This window comes from Bombus affinis, chromosome 17 (genome assembly GCF_024516045.1).
Source record: "Bombus affinis isolate iyBomAffi1 chromosome 17, iyBomAffi1.2, whole genome shotgun sequence".
Taxonomy (NCBI): domain Eukaryota; kingdom Metazoa; phylum Arthropoda; class Insecta; order Hymenoptera; family Apidae; genus Bombus; species Bombus affinis.
Genome location: NC_066360.1, coordinates 1,800,172 through 1,816,911, shown reverse-complemented (window position 1 = coordinate 1,816,911; position 16,740 = coordinate 1,800,172). Strand labels below are relative to the sequence as shown.

The 16,740-nt window shown below is 27.5% G+C and overlaps 3 protein-coding genes and 1 long non-coding RNA gene across 8 annotated transcripts; 3 read left to right on the top strand and 1 right to left on the bottom strand.

Annotated features, from left to right (window-relative positions):
- Nucleotides 1-745: 745 nt before the first annotated feature.
- On the top strand, nucleotides 746-4,655 carry LOC126926209 (SCY1-like protein 2). Its single transcript, XM_050742386.1, has 3 exons — nucleotides 746-2,822; nucleotides 2,918-3,299; nucleotides 3,432-4,655. Exons 1-3 carry the CDS (start codon nucleotides 1,133-1,135, stop codon nucleotides 3,895-3,897), a joined length of 2,538 nt encoding a protein of 845 aa, XP_050598343.1. The 5' UTR covers nucleotides 746-1,132; the 3' UTR covers nucleotides 3,898-4,655.
- A 345-nt stretch (nucleotides 4,656-5,000) lies between these two features.
- Nucleotides 5,001-8,491, top strand: LOC126926210 (ribonuclease Z, mitochondrial). Of its 4 annotated transcripts, none has more exons than XM_050742388.1 (7): nucleotides 5,001-5,158; nucleotides 5,469-5,711; nucleotides 5,828-6,539; nucleotides 6,789-7,108; nucleotides 7,207-7,605; nucleotides 7,706-8,049; nucleotides 8,135-8,491. In XM_050742388.1, the coding sequence occupies exons 2-7, from the start codon at nucleotides 5,553-5,555 to the stop codon at nucleotides 8,481-8,483; spliced, it is 2,283 nt and encodes a 760-aa protein (XP_050598345.1). In that variant the 5' UTR covers nucleotides 5,001-5,158; nucleotides 5,469-5,552; the 3' UTR covers nucleotides 8,484-8,491. The 4 variants fall into 4 exon arrangements, with proteins under 4 accessions (XP_050598345.1, XP_050598347.1, XP_050598346.1 ...); XM_050742390.1 differs by having other exon boundaries at nucleotides 5,003-5,158; nucleotides 5,567-5,711; XM_050742389.1 differs by having other exon boundaries at nucleotides 5,004-5,334; nucleotides 5,567-5,711.
- Nucleotides 8,492-8,845: 354 nt separating this feature from the next.
- Nucleotides 8,846-16,376, bottom strand: LOC126926211 (protein singed). 2 transcript variants are annotated; one of them, XM_050742392.1, is made up of 8 exons: nucleotides 16,193-16,376; nucleotides 14,086-14,228; nucleotides 13,499-13,742; nucleotides 13,134-13,267; nucleotides 12,111-12,400; nucleotides 11,637-11,797; nucleotides 10,945-11,415; nucleotides 8,846-10,705 (listed from the first exon to the last, which is right to left on the bottom strand). In XM_050742392.1, the coding sequence occupies exons 2-8, from the start codon at nucleotides 14,146-14,148 to the stop codon at nucleotides 10,500-10,502; spliced, it is 1,569 nt and encodes a 522-aa protein (XP_050598349.1). In that variant the 5' UTR covers nucleotides 14,149-14,228; nucleotides 16,193-16,376; the 3' UTR covers nucleotides 8,846-10,499. The 2 variants fall into 2 exon arrangements, with proteins under 2 accessions (XP_050598349.1, XP_050598348.1); XM_050742391.1 differs by having other exon boundaries at nucleotides 14,086-14,214.
- On the top strand, nucleotides 14,124-15,360 carry LOC126926217 (uncharacterized). The gene is made up of 2 exons (XR_007714427.1): nucleotides 14,124-14,259; nucleotides 14,891-15,360. It is a non-coding gene; the product is annotated as an uncharacterized LOC126926217 (long non-coding RNA).
- Nucleotides 16,377-16,740: the final 364 nt, after the last annotated feature.

The window sequence follows — 16,740 nt, the reverse complement described above, 5'->3', positions numbered from 1 at the left end:
TCTCGATATCCTAATTATTTTATTTTGAATAAAATTACTATAATCGATAATGTTATTAAAGTAAAATTGACTATTACCTCTTACCGCACTCTTGCAGTACGTTGAACTCTTATTACTTTATTGTCTATTTATGATATAATGACATATCACTTATCTTCAAGTCCAGGATCCAGGATCAAGATCCAGGAAACATATCAACAACTAATTTTCCAGAAATCGTCGTCTTATATTATATATGCTCTCTGCAATATTAAATGTATTTTATTACGAATGTTAATTATTTCACGTATTTATAAATGTACTACATACTACATACATGCTATTATCTATTACCTGTTTTAAAAACAAATATATTTCAAACATACATATTATATATACTTATATATACCTATATATATATATCTAATTACAATTTAATGATTTGTAAACATTAACGTCTTTTATTACTTAACTGTAATAATTTCTCAATTTCATTAAATATATACCCTTTTTGCTAACATTTCTTATTTCTTGTTAACAAAAAATAGTGATTTATAATGTTTTCTATGTTCCTAAATTTAAAATACATAAATATTGTCAATTATGTTTAATTAAAGAACTAATCAGATAATTTTATTTATTCGTTTTATATAACACATTAAAATAAAAAAATACTGAGAAAATTTGATCTAAAATGATAGGATATATCAAAGGAATTTTTGGAAAGTACTAAATATATTAACATTTACGTGTTTAGGTTGGTAGATAACCATTAAATGAAAACTAGTAAAATACTATGCCGCACTGACATGATACGTAAGATCAAGACTCATGTCAAAAATTATTATAATACACTTAATATAATAGAATCAACGTTAATTATTATAATAGATGTATTGTGTGACGCTATTGAATATTCCAAGAAATTACGTTTTCTGTAGCATAAAACATATATTAATATATATAGTACATTGGAATGTTAAAAGACAAAATTTATGAAACAGAAAACAGGTCAAATGTTGAAAGAAATAAAAAGATATCAAAAAATTTCTAATTTAAGTAATTTCATCGTTTATTAAAATTTTTTAAATAAAATATATTAAGCTAATAAATGAATATTTAAAACACATACACGCACGAATTATAAAATAAAATGGATGTGTTTACAAAGTTACGAAACACTGTTAGCAATACAATATCCAATACTGTTCAAAACACTGCATATGGTTTATCACAATTATCAAATGTCCTTCCTGGTAATCCAGTGACCAGAGAATTTGAAGTAACTGCTCATATAGCAAGTGCGGGACCATCGTTGCTATGGAAGGTTTACAATGGTTACAAAAAATCTACAAAGCAAGAAGCAGCGATATTTGTATTTGAAAAACGTATTTTGGATAAATTTTCCAGAAACGATAAAGAATTAATTTTAGAAACATTGAAAAGAGGTATCGCACAATTAACTAAATTACGTCATCCACAAATTTTAACTGTTCAACATCCTTTGGAGGAATCAAGAGATAGCTTAGCATTTGCCACTGAACCTGTATTAGCTAGTCTAGCTAATGTTTTAGGCAACCATAATAATTTACCACAACCATTACCAACAGCGTTAAAGGATTACAAGCTACATGACGTTGAAATTAAATATGGACTATTACAACTTGGAGAAGGTTTTACATTTTTACATGGAGATGTTAAATTATTGCACAGAAATCTATGTCCAGAATCTATTGTTGTAAATAGTCATGGAGCATGGAAAATTTTTGGGTTTGATTTTTGTGCTTTAAATCAAAGCGCCGAAGGTAAACAACCTCAGTGGTCGTACGTAGAATATGACATATCAGCTCCATCTATAGCCCAATCAAATTTGGATTATCAAGCACCAGAATGTATTTTGGCAAGTAGCGTGGGTACAGCTAGCGATATATTTTCTTTGGGAATGGTGATATATGTTTTACATTCTCCAAAGAATCTACTTCTTCATGAATCTAACAACGATTTATTGAAATGCAAACAGTTTTTAGAAAATTTTAAAAGTTCAAATATCGCTGATAGGTATCTTCCAACTTCGGAGAGCCTTAGAGATACAGTTAAATTGATGCTACATCATAATCCTGAATTAAGACCAGATGCTCATCAGTTCGTAAAGATTGATTACTTTACAGATATAGGTGTCAAAACCCTGAATTATTTAGACAAAATTTTCCAATGGGATAACTTACAGAAATCGCAATTTTACAAAGGATTACCTCAACTTTTAAAACAATTACCACATAGAGTTATATTACATAGAGTTCTTCCAGCTTTATACAAGGAATTGTTTAATCCTCCGATGATACCATTTGTTTTACCTAGTATAATCTATGCAATGGAAACAAGTTCTGTGGAAGAATTTAGAGAATATATTTTACCAAACATTAAATCAGTTTTAACATTAGATGATCCACCACAAATTAGCCTTGTTTTAATGCAACATGCGGATTTGTTATTAAGATTATGTACTACAGAAATAATAAAAACAGATATAGTCCCAATGTTATTACGTGCTTTAGAATCAGAATGGGAACAGTTACAAGAGTTATGTTTATCAGCTTTGCCTAATATTATAACAATGATCGAAGGACCAGTGATTAAAAATGCAATTTTACCTAGAATGAAAAAGATTTGTTTATATGGGAAGGAAAGCCGCAGGAAAAGTCTTGGAGTTAAAGTTAATTGTTTATTATGTCTTGCAAAAATGCTACCGCATTTCGATCGATGGCTTGTCCTTGATCAAGTGTTACCTTTTCTCCAAGAAATTCCACACTCTGGTGAACCTGCAATTCTTATGGCCATCATAGGTATTATATTACATTAAAATATTGATTTACATAGAATATTGAGTTACATAGCTAAGGTTAATATAAATAAAATAAATTAATTCATTTCTTATCAGGTATTTATAGAATGTTATTAAGCCACAGTAAATTGGGAACAAGTAAAGAAATATTAGCGACAAAGATCTTACCATTTTTATTGCCACTCTGTGTTGAACAAAATTTCAGTCTACCACAATACGAAATTCTCTCAAATCTCGTGACTGAAATGATAAATCGTGTAACATCAGAGCACAAAGAAGCTTTAAAACAATTAGATGCCATGCGTCGTGAGACCCAACAATTAGATCAAGAACTTTCACAAACCTCCACTATGTATAAAAATATTAATTCAAATAACGATGATGTAAATATAATTCCTATAATTCCTACACCAAATACAAGCACAAGTTTAAAGTCTCTGCAAATTGAAAACGGATTGACAATGGATGATAAATTTCGGTTAGTAATAATACAAATTGTTATTTATTTTCTATTAATAAAGAGTTAAAAGAATCTTTTTTTTCTTTTTTGTGTTTAAAGTATGATTTTAGAAATGTAAGTTTTTAAAATTTGAAATATTTTTATTTACAGATTAGTTCAACAACAAGGAGCGCACCAAAGATTACAATCTCAAACGCCATTAACACCTACAATCGTTCAACCCACAAAACCTCCAGTAAAAGATTTAACTGATACTTTATTGAGATCTAATTTAGATCAACTAAATCTTTCAATGTCATGTTCAAAACCTGATTATTCGTGGAAATCGTCGAATTCAAATCAGTATCAGCACTTCAATTTACAAGGAATGAATGTAAAATTAAATCAGAAAGGAAATACTTGTGTTCCTAATTCAGTCATTCCTCGAAACAGTATTAATTATTCTATGAGTCAGGGAAATATTACAATTAATAAGTCAGAGTTTAATTCAAATGTAAATCCTAATACAAATAATTTTCCTATCAATCAGTTAGAATTTAATTCAAATCTGAATTCCAATTCAAATCAAAAAGTAGAAAAATTGCTACCTTATGATGTAATGGATCTACTTAGTTAATGATTTTACGGATGTAATACTGTATCATAATGTTTATTGTTACACAGGATAAGGATATTAATAAATTATGGATATTAATCTTTTATTATCCAATTTCTGAAATTTTAAGACAAAAGCATGTACACTTTTATCTAATCTTTTAATATTGAAATGTTTATATTATTATAATATGACATATTGTTATAATAACATATTATTACTCTTATATTATTATTAATACAATTCATATTAGGTACATATACTGAAAGTTATAAAGAATGTATGTACAATTGTTTACAGTATGTAATATATTTCTTTTCATGTAATACACTGTTTTAAATTACTTATCTTATTATTAAAAAAATTTTGTCACCATATAGAATTCTGTTAACATTTTAAAAGATCAAAGAAAGTAATACATATTTTTAGAAAGAAGATAATGATATTTGATAAATGTAAACATATGTTAGTTAAAAAACATACAAACGTATGTCTATTACTGAATTTAAAATACGTGTACGTAATTCTTAATGTGTTTTGTAAATATCCAAAATAAATTAAAAATTATTACATCTTAATATCAAATATGTGTGCGTGTGTGTGTGTGTGCGCGCGCGCGCGCGCGTGTCTGTTATATATTCTAAATATAATATTTGAAGCAGCAAAATTAATATTAATGAATCTATATTGTATATACACATATACAGCAAATTTTGATTCCTAGAATTCCTTGTGCTTATAGATAAGACCGATAAAATAAACACAGCATTGAAGCTAAACTATCGTCGTTTGGAACCGATCAAATTATTCCTTTGAATAATGGAGAATAACATTTTGTATAATTTTCATTTTCCTTTAATAGAATTGATTGCATTGAATGCCTCTAAAATAAAATTAAAAAAGTTATTTATTTATATAATTATTGTTCTGAATAATCTCCTTTTCTTATTAGTTATTAGTGAGGGAAATTTTATAAACATTTTATGAGCATATAAAATATTAGAATACAAATTTTATAGGTATAATACATATATAATATATAACATGCATATAGTTGTACTTTAACGAAAATATAATATGCAAATACATATATGATTTATTACGCAAATGTGATAAGAGTAATGTAGCATTTATTGTTGATTAACGTAACATAAATTAATTCTTCTTTAATTGAAATGTTTTAAAATATTAATTGCTAAAATCTTTTTTAACTGGTAGAAGTGCAAAAGCATCTTACGTCAATGCGATCCTGTATCTAACACGTGAATATACATGTGCATTCGTACGTTCAATAGCAAATCGTAATATTATTTTCATTTTTCTATGTATTTTCATTATGCATAATTAGTTTTATTTTAATAAAATATATCTGAAACTTAACAATAGATAATGTCACAACTATTGACAGATTTTTGTGGATTTATGTACTATGTGATTTTATAATTTGCAAATAACGAGGTTAAGTAGAAAAATACAATAATAAAGAACTGTTTATTAGAATTAAAATTAGCACATTTTGTTTGATTTAATTGAATCGTTTACCGCATTATTTAATATTGACAATTAAATAATTTTTTTTTTCATTTCTGTAGCTAATAGTTCAGTATAAAATATACACATTCCAAGCTTATATTGAACATACTTGTTAATATAAATAAAGAGATTTTTACTTTGTAATGTTACATATCAGGACATATTTCTTCAAATGCATTAATAGAAATATAAACTCACATGGTGCACTATCAAATAATAAGCATTGTACTATAAATTTATCAACAATGCAGGAAAGGAAGAAGACAAAAAAATTCATGCTGTATTTTAATGCAAAGTTAAAGGTATGTAAAACATTTATGGATAAAATGAATGAATGTTAAATAAATAATAAATAGTTATATATTAAAACGTAATAATGTTGATAATGATTTTCTTAAAAATTAATATCTTAAAACAGGTACTTGGTAGCGGGGCAGCTGGGGCCCCATCTTGTATATATCTTTTAACTGATAATAGTAATTACATGTTTAATTGTGGAGAAAGTACTCAACGCTTAGGTCAAGAACATCAGTGTAAATTATCCAAAGTACAAAATATATTTATAACATATTCTTCTTGGAAAAATCTTGGAGGTATTCCAGGTTCTCTTTTAACAGCACAAGCCGATGGCGTAACACAAATAAATATTCATGGCCCAGAAGTATTTGATGACTATATAAAAGCAATTAAACCATTTGTGCATTTATCAAATTTAAAAATTACTTATCCCTTAATCGACGAATCTAAACCATATGAGGATCATGTAATGAGAGTTTCATATGTACCTATAACAAAAGTTTTAAAAGATACTAAAGAAAGTTCTTCAGATTTGGTAGATAAAGAATATCATATAAATGCAAATCATAAGAGAGTTATAGATGAAGAAACAGACAAACAAAACATTAATACAGAGAAGAAAATGAAAAGCACTCCACATTTAATATGTTATATTTGTGAAGTCCATCCACGACGTGGAAAATTAATAATAGATAAATGTATAAATTATGGTGTACCACCTGGACCACTTTTAGATATGTTAAAGCATGGAAGGGATATTACTAAACCAGATGGGACTGTTGTTAGAAGTAAAGATGTAGTACAACCAGACACACCTAAAACCACCTTCATAGGTACTTTTGAAAATATATAACCATATCTCTAGTGTATACACAGTTTAAATATTATCCAACACATATTAAGTTATTAACTTACTTCTTCAGTTTTTAATAATTTGTAATATTTATAAATAATTAAAAAGTGTTTTCTAGAAAGCACAGATATTTTTAGGTATCTATTATAACTGCGTCTAATTAATATGTCAAATTATGATTTTTTCTACTACTAAAAATTTTAAGTATATTCTTAAAAACTATATTTAGTTTTAGAATGTCCGACGGAAGAATATTTGGATTCCATTCTAAATCATCCTACTTTCTTAAAATATCAACAGACAGAATCAACGAAAGGAGAATATGAAGTATTTTGCATATTTCATTTTACTCCTGAAAACATTTTCACTACTCAACGATATCAAGATTGGTTAAAAAAATTTTCTTCAAATACTGAACACATAGTTTTAAACAATGAAAATACTTGCATGGGCAGCGAAGCTGTTTATAAAAATCAATATTTATTAAATATGTTGCATCCTGAAATATTTCCTCTATTAAATAAGGATCGTTTTGAAAAAGATAAAGAAGTAAGTTATATCAATGATGTTATTTATTTATTTAGCTTAAAAAAATAATATATCAAGAATTTTATATGACTAAATACTTGGAAATTTTTTTATTTCAGACTCAAAGTAATAATATCCATCGTGCAAGAACAGCACAGACATTAGAAGTACGTCCAGTACCAAACTGTTTACTTAATGCTGAAATTTACAAAGAACCAAAGACATATATTGACGAAGTTTCACAAATTCCTGACTTTACAAATGTTTTAAAAGAATTAAAAACAGTTATTAGCAAAAAATCAGCAGAACTTAATTTAGATACTATTTCGGATTATCCACGAATTGTGATGTTAGGTACTGGTTGTAGTGTACCGAATAAAGTTAGAAATACAAGCAGTATTCTTTTACGAATTAATAAGGATTGTAGCATTTTATTGGATTGTGGAGAAGGTACCCTCACCCAAATTGTTAGGTTTTTTGGAGCTTCGGAAAGTCTCAACATTTTACGTACTATTAAGGTATATTAGTTATACTTTAAAATGATAACTAATGAAACCTATCTGTCTAATATTCAGCTTTCTGGAAAAAAATATAAGACTAATCTTCTTTCTTTTTCAGGCTGTTTATATATCACACATACATGCAGATCACCATTTAGGACTCATGGGTGTGCTTTTAAAAAGGAAAGAGGTCACAGATGAAATGTTGTATTTGATGGCACCAAAGTGTATGACCCCTTGGTTGAATTATTATAATGGCCAATTTGAATCTGTTGTACAGCAATATATTTTAGTGCACAATGATGATTTGTATTTAAATTCTCATAAGTTATCAGAATATTTTGAAATTACACTTTACAATAAATTAAATATTAATGAAATAAACACAATTTATGTTACTCATTGTAAGGAAGCATATGGTATTGCTATCACTCTTCAGGATAACAAAAAAATCGTTTATAGGTAAGATAAGTAAAATGCTGGTCATAAAATTAATTAATATGATATATCAATAATTTTATAAACAGAATCCTATGCTTTATTTCAGCGGTGATACTATATTTTGTCAAAATCTTATAAAATTAGGACAAAATTGTGATTTATTAATTCATGAAGCAACCATGGAAAGCGGTCTTGAAGCATTAGCAAAAAGTAAATTGCATTCAACGACTTCTGAAGCGATAAGAGTTGGAAAATTTATGAGTGCAAAATTCATTTTACTAACGCACTTTAGTCAACGTTATTCAAAGATTCCTTTTATTCCAGACAATGAAGCAAATGTTGGAATTGCTTATGATAATATGGAGTTTAGATTGCCGCAATTATCATTGTTGCCTCTTTTCTATCCATGTATAAAAGTAATGTTTAATGAATATAATAAAGTATTGAATGAATAAACACTGAATACTATAAATTCTTCTTCTCCTTCTAAAAATGTTAAACGAAATATGTTCATTACCAACATTACATATACACATGTATATGACGTTTTAAAATTAATTCTAAGCTGCAAAATAAATTAGTATATAATTGATACATGGTTAAAAAGTACAAGTTATTATCTAAAATAAATGTATAGCGTATTATTAAGTATATTGCACAAGAGTACAAAAAACAAGACATGATTCGTTAAATCAAATGAATTTTTCTTAAATAATCAATCAAGCAAAATATTTTATTACTATATTTATTATTGGAGTTATTTGAAAGGTTACAATTCTGGAAAGATGGTAATGTTTGAAAAATTTTAATAAACAAATGTTTAATAGCAGAATTTATTGCTTACATAATGCATTTAGTTTATCCCGCTTTCCTCAGTACGATAAATAACGTAAATTACAGGTAATATCGCTGAAATAACGACCTTAATATCAACCTTGTTTGTGTATAAAAAAATAGAGAGCAGATAAAAAAGGTATTATATAAAAGGTAAAAAGCATATCGAAAAATAATTTTTCTCTTTTTTGTCGAATATCAATATTATTAATACATATTAAACATATTGAAACTCGACAAAGGAAAGAAAAATCTTACCTATAAGCTAATCGATAAATTACACGCCCATAGAACTAATACTAATCGATATATAAAATTTATGGTTTTAATGTTTCTTAAACGGGCTGTGACTTATGTTTTTTTCGTAGAAATAGCTGTAAAAATGTTTTGACCATTGCACAGCTCACGGAATGTGAATTTCTTATACAGAAAAAGCGTGATCTCAAATTATACAGATTAATTCGATTATTGCATCGATTTCTTCAAAGACATTGTACACTAGATAGCAAGTTTACATTAGTGACATACTTGTGCGTTTATGTTAGTAGCGTATGGTTCAATAATGAAAAGGAAATATGTTTATTATATGGAATGATTACTTTTATCAACTGAAACACTATGTATATTACTTATTGACAATCTTCGAAATATGCTGTCTAGTGTATGAATTGCTTTATAGGAATTCAACATTAGTTAGTTATTACTGATATGAATATATTAATATGAAGACTAGAAAGCAGAATTTTTTTTAAATACTTAAATGATCGGTAAAGTTCTTCATATTGTTTATTTTACCTTAGAAAGGAAATTATTAGCAGGGTATTTCTCAATGATTACACAGTGAAGCTACCAATTAAAAGAAGTTGTAAAATGTCAAAACTATCTTTACATTAACAACTGATATAAGAAACTTTTTTATTAGTTTCAATTAAAGATACCGTGATTGTAAGAGTAAGGAGGTTTAATATATACATAATAACATTCTTACGTAAAATTACCGATCAGTTAAGTATTAAATATTGAACAATAAATAATATTGCAAACAATACATTAAATCAAAGAAAGTAAGTTTTAATTTACATGATCAAATATTATTCAATTACTCTATGATCGAAAGACATGTTAAATCATGTTAAATTTTTCTTTAAATTATTAAAGTACGATGTAATAACCGCTAATTATTCTGTAAACATGCGAATGATCAGTCTTATACGGTATTTTATGAATAGGAGAATTCGTAGTTAGAAGTATAAAAAAATCGTAAAAAATTAATTTGACGATGTACTTCTAATTAAGTACTCGGTAGGAGCTCTTCCCGTACTTGTAAATATTAGATTAGATTACACTCGAAGCTATAAAAAGGGCAATGGATTTTAGCTATGTTCTTTTAAATCTATACTTTGCGTTACTTTTTAATACATTTCATTTCTCATACTAAAACATACGAGCATAAAAAATAGAAGTTGTTTAACCCTGCAACAAAGTCCTTGGCCTAAATTGCTTATTTTTTCTTCAACCTTTTTATGAAAAATTAGAATATCTATATCTACTAAATATAACTTCTTTAAATGTATAAAGAGTGAATTGATTGAATAAAATTTTAAAAGAACATAGCATAGACATGATCGTTTAGTTGATTAAAATTCCCACTTTGTAGCAGATTCATAATCTGTTTCTCCAAGACGCAACGCTCCGTTCTTTCCTGCGGTAAGATATCTTCCATCGCTATGTTTAATACAAATACGAGAAGGTTCTCGTAATTCTAGATAGAATCCATCGGAAGGTATATCAGAATCTACGGTTACGCCTTCGCTATCTGCGTGCCAGTACTTGCCATTTTGACCTGAAATAAAATTTACTTTTCATGAAAAAGTACTTTGTAAGGCCTAATTTTTTAAAAGTCTAGTTGACGTTTGAAATACATTTATTGAATTAATATTACATTCTAAAGTTAAAATTTTCAATTTTTCGTAATAAAAGAAAATTTCCGGTAAATTTGTATTATTTAAAACTATAATAACTGTAACTTTTCCATATTGACGTAGATACATTGTTAAGATAATTAATGAATAAGTTTGTTACCTTTAAATCTAACAATTCCACGTTCACATCTTTCTACTCTAATAGTTTCATAGATAGCTTTGTTGCATTCTAATTTTGAACTAGCTGCACTTTTGGGCCCTACAAATCCTTGTTCACAACGTAATACTAAAACAGGTCTGTTCATCAAATAGAAATAATATTTGCTAACATCTGAATCCAATCCGTTTACAGAATCGGCGTTAGCATAAAGATGGCCAGAACGCTTTGTTGCTAAAAATTTGCCGTTGTTAGCACGTAGGGCCACTGTACCATCCTCCGATTGCCAAATCAAATCAAACAAAGCATTGGAAGAACGCTTGTGTTCTGATGCCTGAATTCCACCTCCTGCTTCAAGACTCCAGTAACGATCTTGCATGGTACGTACATACCATCTTTTAGTTACACGATCAAATTCTAACTGGAAAGTTTCATGTCCAGAAATTTCATCTTGATTAGCTGTCACATCAACTCCTGGAATCACGATGAATACTATTATCATATGAAAAGACTTCCGAGAGTGACATTAATTAGTGATTGTAGTTAATTGATATTAGCCGAATAAACTGAAATTTACAATTAAAAAAAAATACATACTTGTTTAATTTAATAATAACTATTAAATAATACAATTTAATAATTACATATTATAAACCTATCAAATAAGATAATTAGGCCATGTAAATTGAAGGTACCTTGTTTCACAGATACATATCGTTGATTTAAAGCAGCAACGAAAGAGGCTTGTGGTAATGATTCTTCCAAAGAAAACAATTCGTCTCTGGTCACAGTTGTTGATCTTGATTTTAGAACAGCCTTACTTCCAATAGGTGCCAAATATGCCCCATACAAATCTCTAATTAATCAAAATTTACGTTTTTATGCTAGTTATAATCTTTAAGGCAACTAAAAAATCACATAAACTATAAAGATATAACATACATGATGACGGGTAACCAAAATTTATTTGAATAAAAAATATCTTATTTATATTAATGCATTTTGTTTATGAATCAAAGTGTATATAAATAATTAAATTATTCTGTCATACTTATATAATAGTTATAATATAATATAGTATAAGATATAAACAATCCTTTCAGTAATATTTATGAGGAAATATTTTAACGTCATACTATAATAATAAAAGATGTATTGATAACTCTAACCTAAGTGCAAGTAATCCAGCATGAAATTCAGCAGCATAAAGGCAATCCCGGGTACAAGAATCCAAAAGTTTTCCATCGCGCGCCAAATATTTATTGTTACAAGTATGTAGAGCATAGTGACCACCTTCAAATTTGGAATGTTCTTCGCCATCATCTTCTATCGAAGCAGGACGAAATTCTAAAGTAAAAAGTGTATCCTCTCCCCATGGAACTGGTGCATCTACATGAATTTCATCTTGCGTTGCACTTAAGTGAGCAAAACGTTTTCTTCCGGCAGATTTTAAATTTACCTAGAACATATTTATATAACAAATTAAAATTAATTTGAAATACATTTTAAAATAATGTAATATATACTTTTTTATTATAATATGCATAAAAAAAGGCAAAACTCTTATTAAGTATTGATGAAAATTAAGTTAATTTTTATAGATATATTTAATCTAACATACAATATTATGATGGAATATTAATAAATATTATCATTTCTCTTAACTATAAGAAATAATTTTCACATAATTTATGATTTTAATTTGATTTAAAAAAAAAATTTTTGATTTCCTAAACAATTATTGCAATATCAAAATCACTTCATTCTTTATAAGATTTTTAAGAATCTATAAAAACATATTATGTTAATAATCATCAATTTGCGCATTTAGTAAATACATTTATCTTCATTAATCTTTTTATTTGCATCTATTTTAGAATATTTGAAAATCTTTGTCATCTTGCTCAAGGTCATGTGATGACATGGTATTGTATGTTATTGGATTTTGACCTTATGTATTACATTATAATGATAAGAAATATTGGTGTCTTAAAATCTTGAGGAATTGAGAAAATTTTTTTTCTTTTCTTCAAAACATAATATTTTCTTCTGACATCTTCTTCTATTGTCAAAAATAAGTGAAATATTGAGGATGATCAAGTTATATTATTAATCTATATATCGATAAATATAATTATATTAGTTCTAAGCTTTTAATTTCTGATTCCGTAATATATAAGAAAATTATTTACCTGAGGTCTAGCAGCAAGATGTACCAGCCAATATTCTGCTTCACTGGGGGCTTTGGCCATACATTTAAGTTCATCCTGACTAGAACCCAGGAAATATCCTCTTTGAATATTCTTCAGAGCCCACCTTCCACTTCCTAATAAATTATAATCAATAATTTAATATAAAAATTAATAAGAGAAGTTTTTTTAACTTATTTAATATTCTTTAAATATTTTATATAGAACTATTATCAATTCAAATATTTTGCTATTCTATTCCAATGTGTACAACCTGCACTTGCAGATTGTTTCCTATTATTAACAAAAACTAAAAATTAATAATAAAAATAAATTATATTATTATATCAAATAAAAATGTTATATACCATCTGAAGCTAGTTGTATTTGGAAGGCGCAACCAGGATCACTAGGATCTTCTGCTTCACAAGTAACATTTCCAAACTGATCCACTGCTAAATAACGATCCAAATGGGATCGAAGGAAAACCTGTTGTTCACTACCTTCTAGAGTCCACAATTGTTTTTTCTTTAAACTTGAACCATTTGCGTTAATTTTAAATCCAAAAGTTTCAGCCGTAAGATACTTAAACTTTCCGTTTATTAATCCAACCTACAATAAATTAAATGAATATTTTTAAAAATCAACTTTAAAATGTCTGATCCAATTAGATTAATTTAATTTAATTGCAATATACACAATTCAATATTATTTAGTTATTATTAAATTAAAATATTATTAAAATAAACATTAAATCTCCTTTTTATCGCTCTATAGTTTATTATTTTGAGTTTCAATTCATACAAGTTTCAAATTAAATATTCTTCGTAAATGCAAACTAAAACAATTTCTAAGCATTTTAAAACTGAGATACTATATGAAGCATAAACATATATAATAATATTAATTTTTTATAACTAATATATATATATCGTTTTCAATGATTGATAATTACCGTCCATCCTGATTTTTCGCTTGCATTTTCAGGACCGACATTTTCAGCACCGTTAGCCTGCATTGTTTATTTCAGCGATTCGGTCGCTATACAGAAACACGTGTCGCAAAAACCCTTCGATTGATTATGCTGTTAAATAGAAACTACGTATACAATAAACATATAAATAGAAAGGTAATGAATGTTAGAAGATACGTTATTGATACGCTATTAATACGCTATTAAATTATTTAGAATGAAAATAAGAAACGTTTATAAGTACACTCAGAAATATTCGAACATTTATCGCAAAATCTTTTTATGAATATATTATGTGCATTATGTGAAACCTTTTGAAATTTCGTTAGCACTATAACGAAATGCGATTATCGCGATTATAATATTAACATTTGAAATCAATCCGAAAATGTTTATAGAAGTTAGATACAAGACATATATTATAACAAGCACTTAATGAGTAATTAGTATATACAGATATAAATTAATATACATTAGTAACGGTCTTAAACATGCAGTTAATGTTAAAGATGATCTGACTATAGTTATATTGCGGCTTGTTAATACTTTGTGAAGTATATGCTTCCAAGAAATATCCTGTAACTTCCATGTACATTTTCAGATCCGTTCCAAATTTTACTAACATAATTACGACAGTCGTATCTCGTTACGGTACTAATGAGGTTTCAAACTATTTTGCATAATATACGCATAAAATGTTTCTAGAATTGCTGAAATACTCTCGTGAGCCACTGTATATAGATACAGTGTATCTTACAACGGTATAACCATCTTATTTGTGTTTCAGGATTGAAATTGTTTTACACGAGCATACACATATAACCCTGATCTCCCCGGAAAGATAATTTCTAAAATACAGTTCCCAACTTAGAATATCACTTTTATCCTGAAATTTTGTCCTCTCCTAAAGCATATTTTATTTTCAACCCTCAACTTGGTGACTCATTTGTACGTGTTTCCGCCTGGGTGGGGCCAACTTCTTCTATATGAAAATGTTAACAGTACTGTTTCGTGCTTTATCAATCACATTTTTTTGTTCACGGGCGAAACTTAATAATTTCTATTGATCGTCTATTTTCTTTAATCGTAAAAGAAGTATATTGTACTTTTTTTCCATAAATTCTAACGCACTTTGTTCCATGCTATGACAGTTCTTCAATATCATTACCTTGATTAGATATTGTAAAGCAAAAGACATGTAATTAAGTATGCGTTAAATGCAAAATAGGTGAAGAAATTATATATAAAGAAAATTAATCTTTTTTCATCGTTTGATTTATTTATACCTTTTTTCCCCTGTTGTTTTATTATCGTAGTAAATATTTATTTAATGAAAATTTGTAGTAAAAATTGTTTCAATTACTACTTACTAATTACTACAAATGACTAATTTTTGATAACCTTTTTATACCTATTCGCTATATTATTGGGCGATATAATTACATTCATATAAATGTATGTAATATTATATCTTAAATTCTTGCTAAATTACTAACAACAAGGGTAGGAACTATACAAAAAAATGTAAGAGTATAAGACTCAAAAATCGGTTAATTAAACCGTAATGCAAAATCAATAACACGATACGAAAGCCAGAACAATGACTGGCGTTTCATCCACCCAGCTTGACAAAGCTATCTTTAAATTGTAAATTGTAAGCTGTAAGTCGATTAAAGTGACAGAATAATAACAAATAGTAAAGATCGAAGGTTCAAGTAGAATTATGGAAGAATAAAAAAAGAAATAATCGAATAAATCGAATAAAGTAACATTAAACTGAAAGATTCTAAATAATACTTTGTTTAATAAATATCAAGAAAAATTAGATAGAAAATGAAAAATAATTATTTTTAAAAAGGCAATTAAATACAATGACCAAAGTATAATATACAGTTATTATGCGAACTTCCTTCAATCACCCAATAATCAGTAAATATTAAATAAATAATATGTTTTTACATATCTATAGCTTAAATTCATAATTTTTATTAATAAATGTATGACATACATGTATAATAAAGATAATTTAAATAAATTGATTTAAATAAAGCATTATGATTTTGTTGCCAAGTAAATCAAATATACTCACTAGACAAGAAGGAAGGCAGATATATGTGCAAGTCTTGAGAAAACACTAAAAAACAGACAGAGGAAAGTACCGCAAGAGAGGTACGAGTCACGAGCGACGAATTATATTCGTCACAACAAAGATACCCAGCCAGCAACTGACTTTGGATCGCTTGTTCTTCTCAGTTTGTGTTAAGGATCCTTCAGGAGTTCTTACGCATGCGCAAAATCTGATCCCATCGTCGAATCAGGACTGTCTATAGAACGCAATATTGTTGGAGATATCCTAAGATTCTTTTATTCCTTACCCTTATCGTTATTTTTGTTGGTTATATTTATTATGAAAATTACTTGACGTCCTAATAATAATTTATATAATATATGGTACGTATTGGCACTTATCGTGTAGATAGATGAATATTTTCATACAATAAATATAACAGATAGAGTGCGCATCTTTAAATTCATACGGCCCTGCGAAATTTTACCAGAATATCGCGCGTGCGCCGTTTTAATAAGGGGGTCGTGAACGATAGAGGATATAGAAAGAGGAAAAGGTGGGGAATGAGC